This window comes from Battus philenor, unplaced genomic scaffold, assembly GCF_028537555.1.
Source record: "Battus philenor isolate CCGP_79_NKW_IND1 unplaced genomic scaffold, ilBatPhil1.0.hap1 SCAF_19, whole genome shotgun sequence".
Lineage (NCBI taxonomy): Eukaryota > Metazoa > Arthropoda > Insecta > Lepidoptera > Papilionidae > Battus > Battus philenor.
Genome location: NW_027181681.1, coordinates 5,520,646 through 5,537,100, shown reverse-complemented (window position 1 = coordinate 5,537,100; position 16,455 = coordinate 5,520,646). Strand labels below are relative to the sequence as shown.

Here is a 16,455-nt window from a genome sequence, read left to right as displayed (position 1 = left end):
GCCTACTAATATATATTGTTTAATTAACATCATTATTTTAGCCGAATGACTTTAAACGCTGGACATAGGCATATCCCTAAAGTGATTGAACTATTATTTAGCGTTATACACTCAATAGTCTTCGACAACAAAATCTAGCGGCTGACAAAGCAAACAAAACGCAAACTTATTACCTTTTAACTAGCACTAATTGAGCAATGGGACATTACGATGTTGTTAAGGGCATACACAGAAAGTAAATTATCTATTTATCTATAACGGCATAACTCCTCAAATACTTAAGCCATAGTGGACTAAGCACTAAAATATTTATCATCTCTCTTTGAATACATTAAAATTTTTACATCATACATGCGAGTACATTAGCATGATACATTGCGTTCCAAGGCTTTAGACGTATTGATGAATGAAGCCATAGATGTTAAGTTATTTGAATTGATAAACCCTGTCAATAGGAATACTTTAAAGTGAACGATTAATATATGTATATTTTTTTATTTATTCTGTGGTGACAATTTACACATAACAGAATGGAAATTCATAGATACATTACGCTAATTACGAAGTATAAACTATATCAATTCTTGTTAAATTACGACAGTGGACTTAAAAGGCAAAAAACGAAACTGGAGATTATGAAAGAGTGTACATCGAGTGTTTTGAATATGGGTTTGATTTATAATTTTATTGCACACTCAGCTCCTTTTTTACACTATTAATATGTTTCTAAGCAAAGCGTGTACTAATTCGTATAAAAATAACTGTGACTTATAGTAAATGTGATGGTCTTTTCTAGTAACTTAAACAACCGTATAAGAAGAAAAATCTCCAAATGTTTTCCGAGAAAACTTTAAAGAAAGAAATAATGAAATTAATATTATATAAGTATTTATAGGTTAAAAACAATTTCGTTTATTATTAACAGCCTCTGTCGGTTTTTGTTGTTATAAAATCTATTAGCGGGAGCTTTTTGGTTTCTTCACAAAATTTAAGATAGCTTTGAAATGTTAATCCACGCTCCATGTAGAAATAAAATTTACTTTTTAGGTATTTCTCCTACAAAAATTCGTATTAAAAAGTAAATGTATTTTTACCGGTTAACCACGTTATTCTAAAATCGTGTCAAAAAAGATCTTGTAAAAAAGTTGTATATATATGAAGTATGTAGCATACATGTAAATATCAAGTTTGTATATTTAACACATTTTTGAAATTAATCTTGTTGCTTTATTCCACTATATTAAATAACTTGGTAGATCCAAAAAAATGTTTTGATACAAAAACATCAATCATTGAGAGATTTGAGACTCCTTATTCCTTTGTGGTCCGCATCCGAATCATAAGTATAACGTGAGTAGATTGTGTAAATCCAATCAGCCTCTAAGGGGCTCACTGTACTCAAACCGGATTACTGTACGGACATCTGGAGCATTCTGGAGGAGCGTGGAGATGCAAATGCAATCGTCGGTGTGGTGGCCGAGCGAGAACCTTAAGGTTTACATCAAAGAATACATGATACTCAATACTCTTATAAATAATATACCTTTGCATAATTAAATCAGAAATATGTCTCGAAATTTAATGTGTTTTTAATATGCACTTTGTACACAAGTACAGTAAGCCTTGTTAATTTTAACGCAAGGCAGTACATATATATATATATATATCTCTTATATATACCTATCTATTATAACATAAATAATTATATACATTAATTTTAATTATTCGTTGTCGTCGTCATCATTGCAGTCCATAAACGCTCACTGCAAGGCATATGGAGTAAATCATAATCGCCACACCACGCTAGCAGGCAAGTTGCTGCTGTTTATCTTCTGGAATCTGTTTACGAGCAGTGGCAATCCTGTAGTAGTAATAAAGGTTGTATCCCGGAAATCAAACCCGCGATTTACGATCTCAAGTTTCAGACCTCTACCGCCGAGCTACCACTGCTCTAATTAAATGTTGATTTATATTTCACAAAAGATAATAACAAGTTATTAATATATATATTTGGTAGTATTGTTAAACAATAAGCGAATGTAATGAATACGTATCTGTAAGTAATTATGAAAATAATATTAATGACAGTCTGATTCATTTTACTAAAATGTAAATATGCGTTTTAACTAATTTCATAAATTATATCATTACGCATTCCAAAAAAATTGCCACAAAAGTCTGAAACATATGATTATGGGCAAGATAGAAGAATGTTACAAAAACCTTTATGTCTGTGAAGTACTTACGAAATATATCAATTTGTCTCGAGTAAGTTTCGTGCGCGCTTTCGCCTAGGAGCTTGACTTCTCGTAAAAACAAACTAAATTGCTAGTGACATGAGCTGCTACAAAAACAAAGTGCTTCCCATGTTTCCTCGCGTACAATGTGTGAGATTTTAGGTTATTCTTTGTTCGGTGAATCGTTTACAGGCTTACTACTTTATTTGATGTCATCGTCTGAAAGGGTTCTGTGGAAGAATGTTTCTTTAATAAAGTTATTTTTTTGTTTGCAACTTATTAAAGATATAAAACTATATTTTTTATCATATACGTAAGGTATAGGCCTCCGTCAAAGATATCTATGTATCCCTCGTATACCATAATCGCCACGCTGTCGGGCCGTTAGCGATTGCAATGTGATATTAGGGTACGCAAAAGACGCTGCTGCCCATCCTACGAAAACTTGTTTGTAATCATTGGCAATCCTATACAATTAATGCACAAAGTAAGAATTATATAAGATTGTATCCTGCGAATCTCTGTCTTTCTTCTACACGCTCGCGCTACACTTTTTTTATTAACTACTGACAATATCAATTTACTTTTACTTATTGATTGGTAACAAAACACTTACTTATTGATGAATGCAGCTAACTTATGGTTTATAACAGTATGTTTTAGACTCATCATCATGATCGTTCATTATTTCAGCCGTAGAACGTTTACTGCTGGACATATAACCTCTAAGCTATCCAATAGGATCTGTAGGAACTGGACATCATCCGGCGTGTTCCGACGACCTTTACATGGTCCACCTGCAGACTTATATTAACTCAATGACAGCCAGATTAAGCTGGCTTCATTAAAAATTATGTGTTGAATACTATTGTAATATTTACATAATATTAAATTAATAATTTTTTAAAAGCTAAATTTCGCGTTATGAAAATTATAATCCATTTGAGCAACCATCCGACCTTATTGTTTGTCATAAAAGCTATCTCTAATTGTTTAGTTGTATAATTTCACTTTTATTAAATATCTCCCATTTGGTTACTTTTATATTCATATAAAAGTTCTTAACAAAAATGTACAAAGCACCTTATTCGATTTCCAATTTTTTAGCAATATTTCAATAGGAACTTTATATTAATATATGACTCATTTGTTTCAAAAAGGAGAGCTGTCAGAACTATATTCGGGTGCTGGTATCGCTGGGACCCGGTCGACTTCTGGTCTGCGGTACCAACAGTTTCAAGCCGTTCTGCAGGGAGTACAGCGTCCAACGCGACTCCTACCACATGGAGAGGGAAAAGTCCGGGCAAGCCGTCTGTCCATACGATCCGGAGCACAATTCAACTGCAGTATACGCAGGTTAGTAAAGTACCTGACATTTATTATAATATTCATTGGAGTAATCTCTTTACATGTAAGAAATTCCACCTTTATCACTAATCATGATATCTCTGAACATTTAAGGCTAAGTAACTTAAATTATCTGTAGAAATATTTCTTTTACCGAATAATCATTAGCTAAGAACGGATTTTACGCAACTTTGCCCGCAAGGGGGTTCAGGGTGCGTTCAGTAAAATATGCAATTTTCATAATAATAGTTCTTACATGTATACAACTTAACTAGAATATTTTTTGGCATGTTTAAAACTACCAAGAATCGACTTTATGAAGTTACACCTACAAAAGGTAGTGTAGGTCACATATATAGGCAGAAGACAGCTAAATAATAAAACATCTTCAACGTAAATAAGTAATCTTAGTATTAAAACTTTTTCAAACAAACCAATGTAATAATTATGAATTTTCAAGAAATGTTGCCAAAATCTCAGGAAATAATTTAGCGGCAGGAAATTTTTAAAGAAACTGTGTAGGTGAGTATAACTGTGACACTTACTTCTAACGCCAGGTCTTTACCTTGTTCCAATTTACGGTCCTGAGCTAAAGAAATTGCTCGGCTATTTAGACGAACCCGTCTTACGTGTCTTCGTTCTTCGCTAAAAAGATATTTTTTTATAAAGAGCTATGCTGAACATTTACTATCAGCTAATAAACGACATAGTGTCCCATACTGGACTGCTTTAGCTGACTCGCATACGTTCAACAATCCATAAAAAGAGCTTTGCTAAAGATATCTTGACAGGTCGAACAAGAATGAAGAGATCCGTAGCAGGACAAAAGTAACATACTGAAATAGCTTAGCATAGGCCAGGCCAGCGCGCAAAACAGACGGCCGCTGGAGCTTTAAAGTTCTGAAATGGATACCATGAACCGGCAAGCGCACCGTAGAACATCCACCTACAATGTTGACATACGACCTTATTAAGGTCGCCGGAAGACGCTGGATATAAACCGTTTACTTAACCGTTAACCGTGTCCTATTGAAAATCTTTTAGGGAGTCCTGTACATAGCAGAATATGTCCCACGACTGCAATGACGGTGATGTAGAATTATTAACTCGCAGTATTAAAATTTTCTTACAGTTAAATTCGAAACGAATTATTAAATATCATTATATAAAAGATAATAATGAATAAAACCTATATTCATTATTTATCAATTACTTTAACGAATAATCATGATTGAGAAATAAACAGATATCCAATCGTATGATAGAAGCCAAATAATGGGTATTGTATTGGTATATAACCGTGTGACTTACACGTTCTAATAGGTATGGAGGTAAACCTTAATAGTAGATTTGCATTGATTCAGCCACTAATGCAATCTGAGCTTAGATACACTGCCTGAATACGCTGCAGACCAATGGCCACGGAGACATAGTGTGCACACGTTATTCAATGCTTATTGATACAAGTTATCTCCTGTACAAATAACAATTATTGGTGATAATGTTAACGTAATGATAATAATTATTGACAGTAATAAAACATGAGTATCGAGCAAACCTCGCATCTTTTTTTTTATTAATTTCGTTATTATTAGACTTAGGTTTAATAATTGTTATTAATACAAAATTAATATGTTAGACTCACTGAAGCTCGAAAATTTACATGCCCGAAATGGCAGGTTATTGAGTAGCAACCACAAGCCGGTGGACGCGGCTGGGGCATGCCTATCACTAGGTGGACCGATAAGATTATATAGGTCGCGGGAAGTCCCCGGATGCGGGCAGCGCAGGACCGCTAATTTTGGCATTCTTTCGGGAAAACCCATACCTTGCAGTGGACGTCTAACGATTTGTATGATTATGATGTTAAGATTTATTTATATAGATGATGATTATTTTTAATTGAATTGTTATTTTATTAAAAATTTATTAATTTTATAATTTTTCTTTTTAATATAACATAAGGTAGACATTAATCAAACACGATCAAAAACTACTTTATCTCGTCATGATCTAAGTGCCCCATTGACTTCGAGTGGCTCATACGGGTAGGAGAGACACGGGGGAGAGCGTGGTGTTTAGTCTGGCTTTGGTGGGTGCCCGCTTTAGTGCCACTTAATTCTGTCTCTACATTGCGGTTGGCGCAATAAGTTGTCTGTGCCGCCCATCGCTGAGGCACGTAATAGTTTTTTCTCATACTTACGTGACACCTAACTAAAGGCTAATTCTGTACGACATTTTAATGATTTTATTTTAATCATTTGCATATAGAATTCAACTGTTTGCAAATTATTCAAAATACCAAATCGATCTGTGTGCGAATTATTGGATGTTCTATACCTCAAGACTGATGAAGAACGGCATTGAAATTTGGTCACATGACATAGAGAGGGCTATACTCGGAATTTTTCCACGTGGTCAAATCTGGTACAAGGAAATTATGGCCACCCACAAGGCGAACAGATGATCTTGCTAAGGTTGTCAGAAGACCCCGGATACTGGCCGTTTCCTACGGGTCTTATTAGTTATCTATGGCGGAGGCCAATGCAAGTGTTAATTAATATTTTACCTGGATAAATATCAAAAAACACTTTTAGGCATTTTCTTATTTATTTATTTGAAAAAAATTGTTGTGTTGACGTAAATAAGTATATATTACACGATTATTTTGTGTCTATTACATAAGTATTTGAAATTAGAGATTTTTATAAACACTATAAAATATCGTAATGCTTGTATGTTACACAACGCTATTACTAACAAATATTTAGCTGAAGTTCCAAAAGCAAAAAAGAGGAACGACTGTCATGCTGAGTACTGATAACATTAATGAAATTTAACCGGGTGCGCGTTCCATTAGAACGTTTATGTATTGGAATGTCTGAAATATAATTTTATAAGATAATTTTTGTCAGAAAATGATTCACAATATTCCACTTCCCCGGGCACATGTGAACGTTTGCCTTTCTTACCTGCTCTTTCCATTGTCAGGAAATTAGGGAAAAAGAGAAATCTTTTTCATATCGATTGGACCCACTTTTACAGTCTAGTGGCGCACAATAGCCACTCATTGTTGCGTTGAAAATAGCCTTCGTTGAATGGAAATGCGAGTACGTTTTTCAACGTGAACTATACACAATATTAACTGCGCTATATGTGTCGGTACGTGTCAAGACAATGGCTAAAATTGGCTGCCTTCTTGTTTTCGATACACGCTCTACATCGTCTGACATCTGAAAGGCTGGCGGGCTAGCCCTGTGCACGTCAGATAATATTCTCGCCGACAAAAGATTAGGCATTGCTCACGCTACACAATTCTCAGTTTTAAAATATTATTCATTTTTATCAATGGGTATTACATTTTTATTAAATTAATTATTTACATCAAGTTCCTTTAATGTTCTGTATCATTTTATTTTCAAACTGTTTATACGTAATGTAATTGACAAAATGCAATCAATCGTGTCTTCTTTCTCTCACTCTCTTACACTATTTGATGATGACATTAATATAATTTTAAAAACTTTACGTAAACTTAATCTAGAATCGAACTTTCGCCTCTTGGATAAATATAAAGTTTAATTAGTTATAGGTGTAAAAGCTTTAAAAGTTCATTACGAGAATCGACAAAATACAACTGCCTGTACTTGATGCCAGGTTTGCATTATTTAAACATTATAGTCTCAACGCTGGATGCTGGCTAGTTTTAGCCGGTCTTATTGTGAATTAATAGAAGGGGCCTATGTTGAGCGGTGAACATCCTCCGACTCAAATGATGATGATATTGAGTATCCATGGAGACATTCTGCTTAAGTGTTCAATACGAAATATTTTCATTAAATATAATATAAATTTTAATAAGTGTTCAATCTAGTACGTTTGTTACGAAAAATGTTTTACCATAAAGAACCCCAACATATCGTTACAAAAAGGCTCAGTGGAATGTACCGGACTATATTATTCGCCTCTACGACGACAGATATGCGCTTTCCTCTCTTCCGAGCACTTCATTGCGGCCGCTGGAGTAAACAAAGTAAACAAGTTGGATAGAAAAAAGATTATCCCAAACAAACAAACGTAATTTACTTTCCTACTTACCTTTGTACGGGAGAAAGTCTTTCTTGTTAGAACGATCTCTAGCCGTAAGCCGACGCTCCAGTGGTCAGTCCATAGCGAATTAATATCTTTTGATATTTCTCTCTTTGAAAATAAAAAGGTTCTGTCTTCGAATACTCGTATTCGGTTTGTTGATTTTCCTACACTTGAACATGCAACGATAAAATATATCATCAATTACCATCACGCTTTCCCATTATGCAATTTGACTTTCCTTATCACATTGCTTTTCCAAATAATGGCCTTTTGACAATGTTACCTAATTTCGAAAATATTCGTAATATATTCTCTTGAGCCACATTTACAGCAATGATTTGAAATTAATTATAATATTATTATCTTCATAAAGGTGTGCAAAATGACAGAGTTTAGTTCAGTAATGGTATTTTACTTGGCACTTGGACATATAAAACATTTAAATATAAATTTTATAATACATTACAGATAGTTTTGTAGTATAATAAAATAATTTAAAATATATTTCATAATGATACGTACATTACTCATAATTGCAATCATTGGCGCTTACAAGCCCACCGTCAGTCGGCGTCGTTACTCGGTGACTCCTTTGCTCGAGCATTTGTAAAACCGAAGACGCTGGCGCTGGGGAGAGGCACTATCATACGTTACTGTGTCTCAGAACCGTAAATTCTAAATGGTTCTGTATATACCAACAGACGTTTTATTGTACTTAATTATAACTTATCTATTTTTCATTAATTAATTTATTATTAATATGCTAAATATAACTGTTCATTACTTTCATATGATTTTGTACAAAATTAAATAGGTTTATATAGGCGTACACAGCACTGGCCATAATTACGAATAAACCGAAAAATTGTATAAGGTGGCTTTTTAAATAATAATAAAACTAGATATCAACAAAATATTTTAAATTAATTATAGCTTGAATTTTATCCTCTCGTGAGTATACTCTTACTTTTACTCTTATGATCTCGTACAGTGATTATTATATAGCAATTAATAATTCTTCTAACTCCTGTCTGTACTTTTGGACATTTGTGTACCGGCATAGATCGTAAGATCCCTTAATGATCAAATATGGCAAGGAAAACAACGTTGATAAAGTTTACCCATCCGAAGGACAGGCACGAAATATTGGACGAGAACTTGCATTCTGTGTATGTGAAAACATACTTTAATTTTCTGTACCGTGTGAACCGTATCGCAACGACATAAGGTACGTAAGTTAACACAGTTCAAGCACAATATGCTCGCACGTCGTCCATCGTCCGCGGAGTCCATTACAGCGGCCACGCTTAGTTATCTCCTATTGATCTGGTCCAATTAAGTAAAGCGACGCCCGTGGGACCACTATACCAGACCGCTCTTAGCCATCTGCAGTATCTCATATAGAGGATTAATGCAATTTTATGTGTCTGTGTGCCGGTTAGATATCCGGTTCAAATGTTATTTATGTATTGTGGACCCGATTTAATAAAGGAATTGTGAATTGGACGACGTTATTAGTATTTTCTCTGTAAACGGAGACTTCTTTGTTCATCACCTCTTCCTTTTTTGTTATAACTGTTTTAATACATATAATTTCTTAAGAAAAAAGTCAATGCGTGTCACCGGTGATAGTGATAGAGACATGGTCTCTTTCTCTGGACCTCAGAGCCATACGTACATTCAATTTATACATTCACCCCTTTTAAACTTTTACTCCTATAACCAATGATTCTATAGACAAATTTTACCAAAAAGGTATAGAACAATAAAGTTCAATGCAAAGAAAACCCTTTTTTTTAAAGGTGTATTGAAATAATGTAAGCAAAAACTTTCATACTAAAGTCTAAAAGTTAGATCTGAGGAGTCTTTGTTTTAGTTTTTCAAACTTTGCAGCCAGAGTTAAACTTTCTTATTGCTCCGACTCTAAAAAATAAAGCTCTTGTTCTTTAAAAAGCCAGTTAAAATAATACACAAATCCTATGGTCTTTATCTATTTAATCAGAATGAAAAATCCGGAACATCACAATCTATTTTAGTTAATAAATCACTTTAAATACTTTATCGTAGGCATATAAATAAAAAATTAAAAATCCATTACACATCTATTTGTATACATAAACAAAATAAAACTTTATCTATTTATTTACTCTTTTTATACTTAATCATTAGCATTAAGTCAACCACTGCGAATTGCTGCAGATCATATTCGACAGCGATGTCTTTTCATCTATAGTTGGATTAGTTATAGCTGTAAAAGCTTTAAAGGGGCAACTGTATAGCTCATAAGTCAATAAAAATAATAACAATATGAACTGTAATAATAACAATAACTAATTTTAAGATGTAGTAATCTGAATTTTAAAAACGCGTTTTTGTACTATGTTATCATTACGTTAAAAACTATTGCTTAACATTAATTGACATCAAATGAGCCATACATTTTTATTTCTAAAACTTTTACACCTATAACTAATTACGCTTTAAAAAATATTTTAAATTTTAAAGTCTCAAAATGTTATTTTACTTTTACAGATGGCGAATTGTATTCCGGCACAGTTGCAGATTTCAGCGGCATGGAACCCATTATATACAGGGAGCCATTACAAACTGAACCCTACGATTCTATGACTCTCAATGGTAAGTGACAGTCTTTTCTAAAAATGAAGTTAACCCAGCCTACATTGAAAGCAATCTGTCATATGCCATACATACTTACCGTTACTAAACGAACCTTGGAGAAAGGAATTTCTTTATGAACGAATCAGGAATCGCATCAGTGGATCGTCAAGTTAATCAGGCCACATAAAACACAATATTAATGACTGTTGAGACCTTAAGGTTCTGGAGTGAAGACCACGGACCAGCATCCGCAGCGTATAATATTCACCCAGAAGGTGGACGCACAACCCCGTTAAGGTAGTTGGAAGAGGCTGAATAGAATCCGCTGTACCAAAAGAAATGGTAGAGCCCAATGACCAGCAGTGAATATTCTTAATGGCTGAAATGATTTTGATAACAATACAAGCCTTCATAGTTGGTCAAATAGTCAGATACAATATTTATATCCTATTTTGATTTTAAAACACATTGATATTAATTAACAAACGCTACCAACTGCTGCTAATAACGATTGAAGCATTTATAATGTAATATTTTTAAAAGGTTATCCTTGCTAAAATGTCACTAATTATAAAATCAGTTGTGAAATAATTACTAAAGTAATGCATAGCATTAAATTATTATACTTGAAACCGAATCAAGCATATTATTATAAAAGTTTGCTTCAACAGTCGTATCTTTTACATTAAAATGACTGTTATTCTTTCACTGTAATGTATTCACTTAGGGATAAAATCATTTTATTACTTTATTATTATTAAAATATGATAAAAATACTCAATAAATATACACACAAATAAATATTTAATTTATGTATAATTTATATACATATATATATATATATATATATATATATATATATATCTCATGTTAAGTAAGCAATCAGTGATGTTTTTACAATGAAAATCGATACTTGATATCATTCAAGCTCACAGGCACTAGGTGAGCCATTGAGATAGCTATGCTCAGAATTTTTTTATGATCGAATTGGAAGTGACGAAATCAGAAGACGACAAACGAAAATAACTGATATAGCCTAGTGGATTGGCAATTTAAAGTGGCAGTGGGTAACACAGAATCAATGGCCGCTGGAATCGTAAAGTTCTGGAGTGGAGACCAGGACAGGAGAGTAGGACATCCTATCCACCGATAAAGTGGACAGACGGCATTGTTGAGGTCATCGAAAGTCGCTAGTTATTGGCCGACTCCAACCAATCCTATTGCAAATCTATGTACAGCAGTATATATATAGCCTATAGCTAAAATGATGAAGTAGATGATTAATAATTATTTTTGTCAATAATTGTCATATAGAATTAATCTATAGCGAACACACACGCCAACCTTATGCATTTTACTTTCTAAGCCGTTAAGAAATTGTGAAAATGAGATAGAGATTTACAAAAAAGAGAGCTGTTTTGGCTTTGCTATAAAGAGAGAATTGAAAAGTCGACTAATCATTTTTAGCCACTTTTATTATGACATTTGTTTTTTTTTTTCTTGAAATGACAATTATTTTTACCATTCCGAAAATCGTTCTGTTATAATAAATTTCTGTGATATTTAATACAACCAATTTGCCCAGTATATGTATGGTGTGTTAGTGATACACAATTCTAAGTTTATTAAGCATTATAAATTGAAATTCGGTTTCGGTATATCCGGAGAATGTTCGATGTCACGGAAAGCTGCCCAGTTTACCATTTACTTGCTACCGACAATTGGAATTTGCCGTAGGATACTAGAATAAATTATTACCTTGCATTTAGGGTACAACCACATTGCTTGGCATTTAATACTATAGAGACTAACGTTGAAATTTATTAGTGAGAGGTTAATGGTTTTACCTACCATTATTTACTTTTATATTTTCATACATATATACAATGGATTCATTATTGAACAGTGGTAACAGGTCGCGAGTCGATAAGGAAACCTATTGGATGACAAATTAAAATGGTTTGTCTTAACTAACTAAAACAATTATAATGCCTTTGATTAAAGTTACTTATGCTCAGGTAAAGTTAACTTCTGTCCGTGTAGAAATAATCTGTCTCGATGGCCCGCGAGTTATTCCGTTGGCAAACAGACATTCGTCAAGTTAATTGAATTTGGAACGGGGCGCCGACGAGCCGGCAGTCACGCGACTGACATCTGATGCGTCTACGGACGGATCCGATCCGATTAGGATCGCATTTAAATTATCCTTGTAAATAATACGAACGTTGTAAATGTTGACGACAAACACGATGTACTTTGTTAAAACAAACTATTATTGTGTTGGCAACAGTTATTTATTATCCTTATTGTTATTTCGCTTTAAATTATATTAAAAATCGATTCTTATTAACTCTCATCAATATATTTTTAAATAATACAAAACATTTTAAATATTACATCAATACTTAAAAATATACATACAAACATAAGGCTTAGAGATTTGGAATTGTGTAGGAATATTTCTTTTGTCCTGTGGATGTCAATTATTAATGAATTTTACGAAATAACTAATAGAACTGCTTGCCAATGCAAAGGAAAGATTATAAAGATTGTCTTTACCTTACGAAACTATCTTCGCCTTTGATAATTTACGATATATATTTTTAGAAAATTTGTTTTTTTAAGGAATCATTAAATAAACAACTGTAATACAAAATAATATATGTAATGTTTGTTTTTAAATAAAAATAGTAAACCATAGTTAATTTGTTGTTTTCTGTTTTTTAAGTTGCTGTCTTTTTAAATTAACGGCATCGTAAATTATATAGACGGTACATAACATTATGTATTTGGTCCCATTGGAAATCTACAAGGAAGACCTGTGTCCGTTAGTAGATTTCCTGCAGCTAAAATGATGTTGATGATGATGAATTCGTCAGAAAAATTCGCATTAAGCAAAAAACTATTTTAGGATAGACATCAGTTCTGCAGCAATCTTCTCAGAACACTTATTAACTTTTCCAACTTTGGTAACTTGCATATCTGATGAAGTCAGTAATCGATGCCAGTAGTTTTTACATCGGTTCACGTTGAAGTTTCCCTAAAAGTTTTTGTAACAGCAAGTTTCATGTTATTTGCAGCTCCTGACTTCGTGAACTCCTTAGTGCACGGCAACTTCGTGTATTTCTTCTTTCGGGAAACAGCCGTCGAGTACATTAATTGCGGAAAGGTAAGACATGTTGCAAAAGTTAATTTGTTTCTACATAAAACATTAATTGTTTGCGTCTTGTATTTAAATTTAACATTCTTTAGGTACTAAATCTTTGGTTATTCCCAAGAACCAGTAAACGACGGAGTGAAGTACAAAAATAATTTATGTTATTTAGCAAAAACTAAATACTTTTGTTTTTTAAAGAAAGTGATATTTATGAAATCATGTTTTCGACTATAAAGACTACAATATTTATAGCGGTTTTAGATAAAACTGAACAGTTTACCTGTAACCAAACTTACTTGTTTTTCACGTTAAAGCATACTGGTTACATTTCGTTTGTATGCATAACGGACATATGTGGGATATAATTACGCTTTTCCTCGTGTTATAAATTCGTTGTAACGTTTCAAGGCGGTGTTTTCCCGCGTGGCTCGCGTGTGCCGCGACGACCGAGGTGGACCACACCGCTTCAAGCAGCGCTGGACCTCCTTCCTCAAGTCACGACTCAACTGCTCTGTTGCGGGGGACTTTCCTTTCTACTTCAACGAAATACGTAAGTTCACTAATAGATCTAGCCTTAACCAGCCAACTCTTACATTTAATAATCCGCACACCGAATGGATTAAATCTGAACATGAACTGAAGTGACACACAGCCTAACGGATTGACAAATTAAATTAGCAGTGGTCTGGACATAAGTTCTATTTTACAGGTATAAATAACTACAGCGTAAACTACATTGTTCTTCTCTACCTTCCGTAAATAGATCCCAACCCTCGGGCAGTTGTACTTTATCTAATGATTATAACCTATCACGGTTGGGAACTTTGAGGACAGTATAATCAACAAATCAATAATAGGCTAGAAAGAGTATTTTGTTCTCAGGACTGAGGCCAATATCATCCGAATAGGGGTGGCACTTGGCATCAATAAGAAATGTAATATGTCGTATATGAAATAAAGAACGCTTTATCGTGCTATTTTGTAGACAGGCCATTTTTGGGTTCCGGAGATATTCACGAAAAAAAGCAGCCTGCCCTCGACTCTTTTCATAAAAAGCGCTTCAAAATTGTTTTCCGTTAGTGGCTTTGCAACGATGTTGCTCTAATTAAAGTCAACTACGAAAGAACATTAAGAGTTTCTGTTGAAGATATGATCGTGGATTAATTTGTTTATTCACAATGTAATCATGGTAACAAAATTACTAATACGAAATGACCTAATTTTAATACACCTTCATTTTTGTTTATTTATTTACTGTTTTAAAAAAGCACACCTGAAGCAGATGCATTAAATTTGTACAATTAAGCTTTAATTTTCTGATGTTTAACAGAAAATTAGTAATAAAAGTAGATTACGAATTTTCAATAATTATACATATGTTCAGGTATACATTTATATAAACAGATATGTGATGTATTGCGAAACAAAAATAAAATCATTATTCAATTTTACATATCAATTGTGTCAATGCTTCTTTTCACAAATGAGACATATGATATACATATTTTTTAAATGGGATATCTAACATCTATGCAACCTTTTTTAATAATGGTAATGAAAATGAAATGGCTTTTCTTAAACTTAAACTTTTATTATGCATTTCTTCTTGTTATTTCATTTCAGAATCGACTACAGAGTTAATAGAAGGCGTCTACGGTGGTCTTAACGCACAACTAATATACGGAACCTTCACGACTCCTCCCAACAGCATATCAGGAAGCGCAGTATGTGCGTTCAGCATGCAAGACATCGCTGATACATTCGAGGGAACATTCAAGGAACAGAGCGCTATCAACTCTAACTGGTTACCTGTGAACAGTGCCAAGGTAATAATAATTTAAAAGAAATAAACACGTTTAATGTAAAAAAAAATACAAATTTAACCATTGAGAAGTAAAAATACCATAACAAAAAAACTGGTTAATTTGTTCAACCGTTTTCTTCCTTTTTTACGTAATCTTCTTTTATAACTATGCTGCCTTATACAGTGTTTCTTTAAACGGCAAGTTTTATTATTATTCAGTTGTTATGGAAACAAAGATTATTATTTTAATGAGATGACTTTGATAATCACCTTACATTAATTGACAGCGAATAAGTTATATATTTATACCCTTTAAAGCATGGTTGCACAGACTTATTAAGACTAGGGACCACTCGGGCAAGTCATGAACTGATGGCGGGCCGGCCGCCAGAAGTATAGGTAATTAAAGACAATAAAGAATTGATAATAATTATAAATCAATGTTTTTCAAATGTATGAAAGTATTATTTTTGCTGTCGGCGGCCACCAGTATTCGACCGGCGGGCCGCGGTCTATGCATCCATACTTTAAAGCTTTAACACCTATGATGAATCACTTTGTTTTAATCCAATTTCTGTTGGTCTAAAAGGTAAAATTGCTTATAAACACTCTCGCATAAAACAGGTGCCTGAACCTCGCCCAGGAACATGTCACAATGACTCCAGACTACTACCTGATCAGACGCTCAACTTTATAAAGACCCACGCCCTGATGGATGAATCTGTCCCTACGTTCTTTGGCGAGCCGATAGTCATAAGGACGAGTTTTCAGTAAGTTTACACTTAAAAAAATGAATTTACTTGATACCATTTCTGTGCAATACTATAATATTTAATTGTTTTCCGCTTCAGCTATCGATTTACACAAATCGCAGTAGATCCGCAAGTGAAGACACCTGGGGGGAAGGCGTATGACGTGTTATTTATCGGCACAGGTGTGTATTTACAGATTTTACTCAGTAAACTCATTTATTTAATTTTAAAAGTAATTTATTTATTTTTAATTTACGTTTACATTTTTTCTTCCGTGTGATTCTTCTTAGGGCCGGTAGGTCGTGAGGTAATAACAACACGAAGTCCGAAGTAGTAGTGTGTGTATTCATTCGAGGTATATATTTCTGTGGAATTCCCCTTTACGATGTGCCGCTGACAATGACGTTATCCTACATTATGGATGTCTTCATTCCTAGTACGATCTCA

At 33.6% G+C, this 16,455-nt stretch overlaps 1 protein-coding gene across 2 annotated transcripts in view; it reads left to right on the top strand.

The window, feature by feature from the left end:
• Sema1a (semaphorin 1a) overlaps positions 1-16,455 on the top strand; it is a 389,847-nt gene that overhangs the window by 360,066 nt on the left and 13,326 nt on the right. For both annotated transcript variants that reach the window (XM_068763984.1, XM_068763983.1), the window contains exons 5-11: positions 3,398-3,593; positions 10,209-10,313; positions 13,376-13,464; positions 13,861-14,002; positions 15,076-15,278; positions 15,881-16,026; positions 16,108-16,190. In XM_068763984.1, coding sequence (XP_068620085.1) covers positions 3,398-3,593; positions 10,209-10,313; positions 13,376-13,464; positions 13,861-14,002; positions 15,076-15,278; positions 15,881-16,026; positions 16,108-16,190 — 964 coding nt within the window. The remainder of the gene's footprint in view (positions 1-3,397; positions 3,594-10,208; positions 10,314-13,375; positions 13,465-13,860; positions 14,003-15,075; positions 15,279-15,880; positions 16,027-16,107; positions 16,191-16,455) is intronic.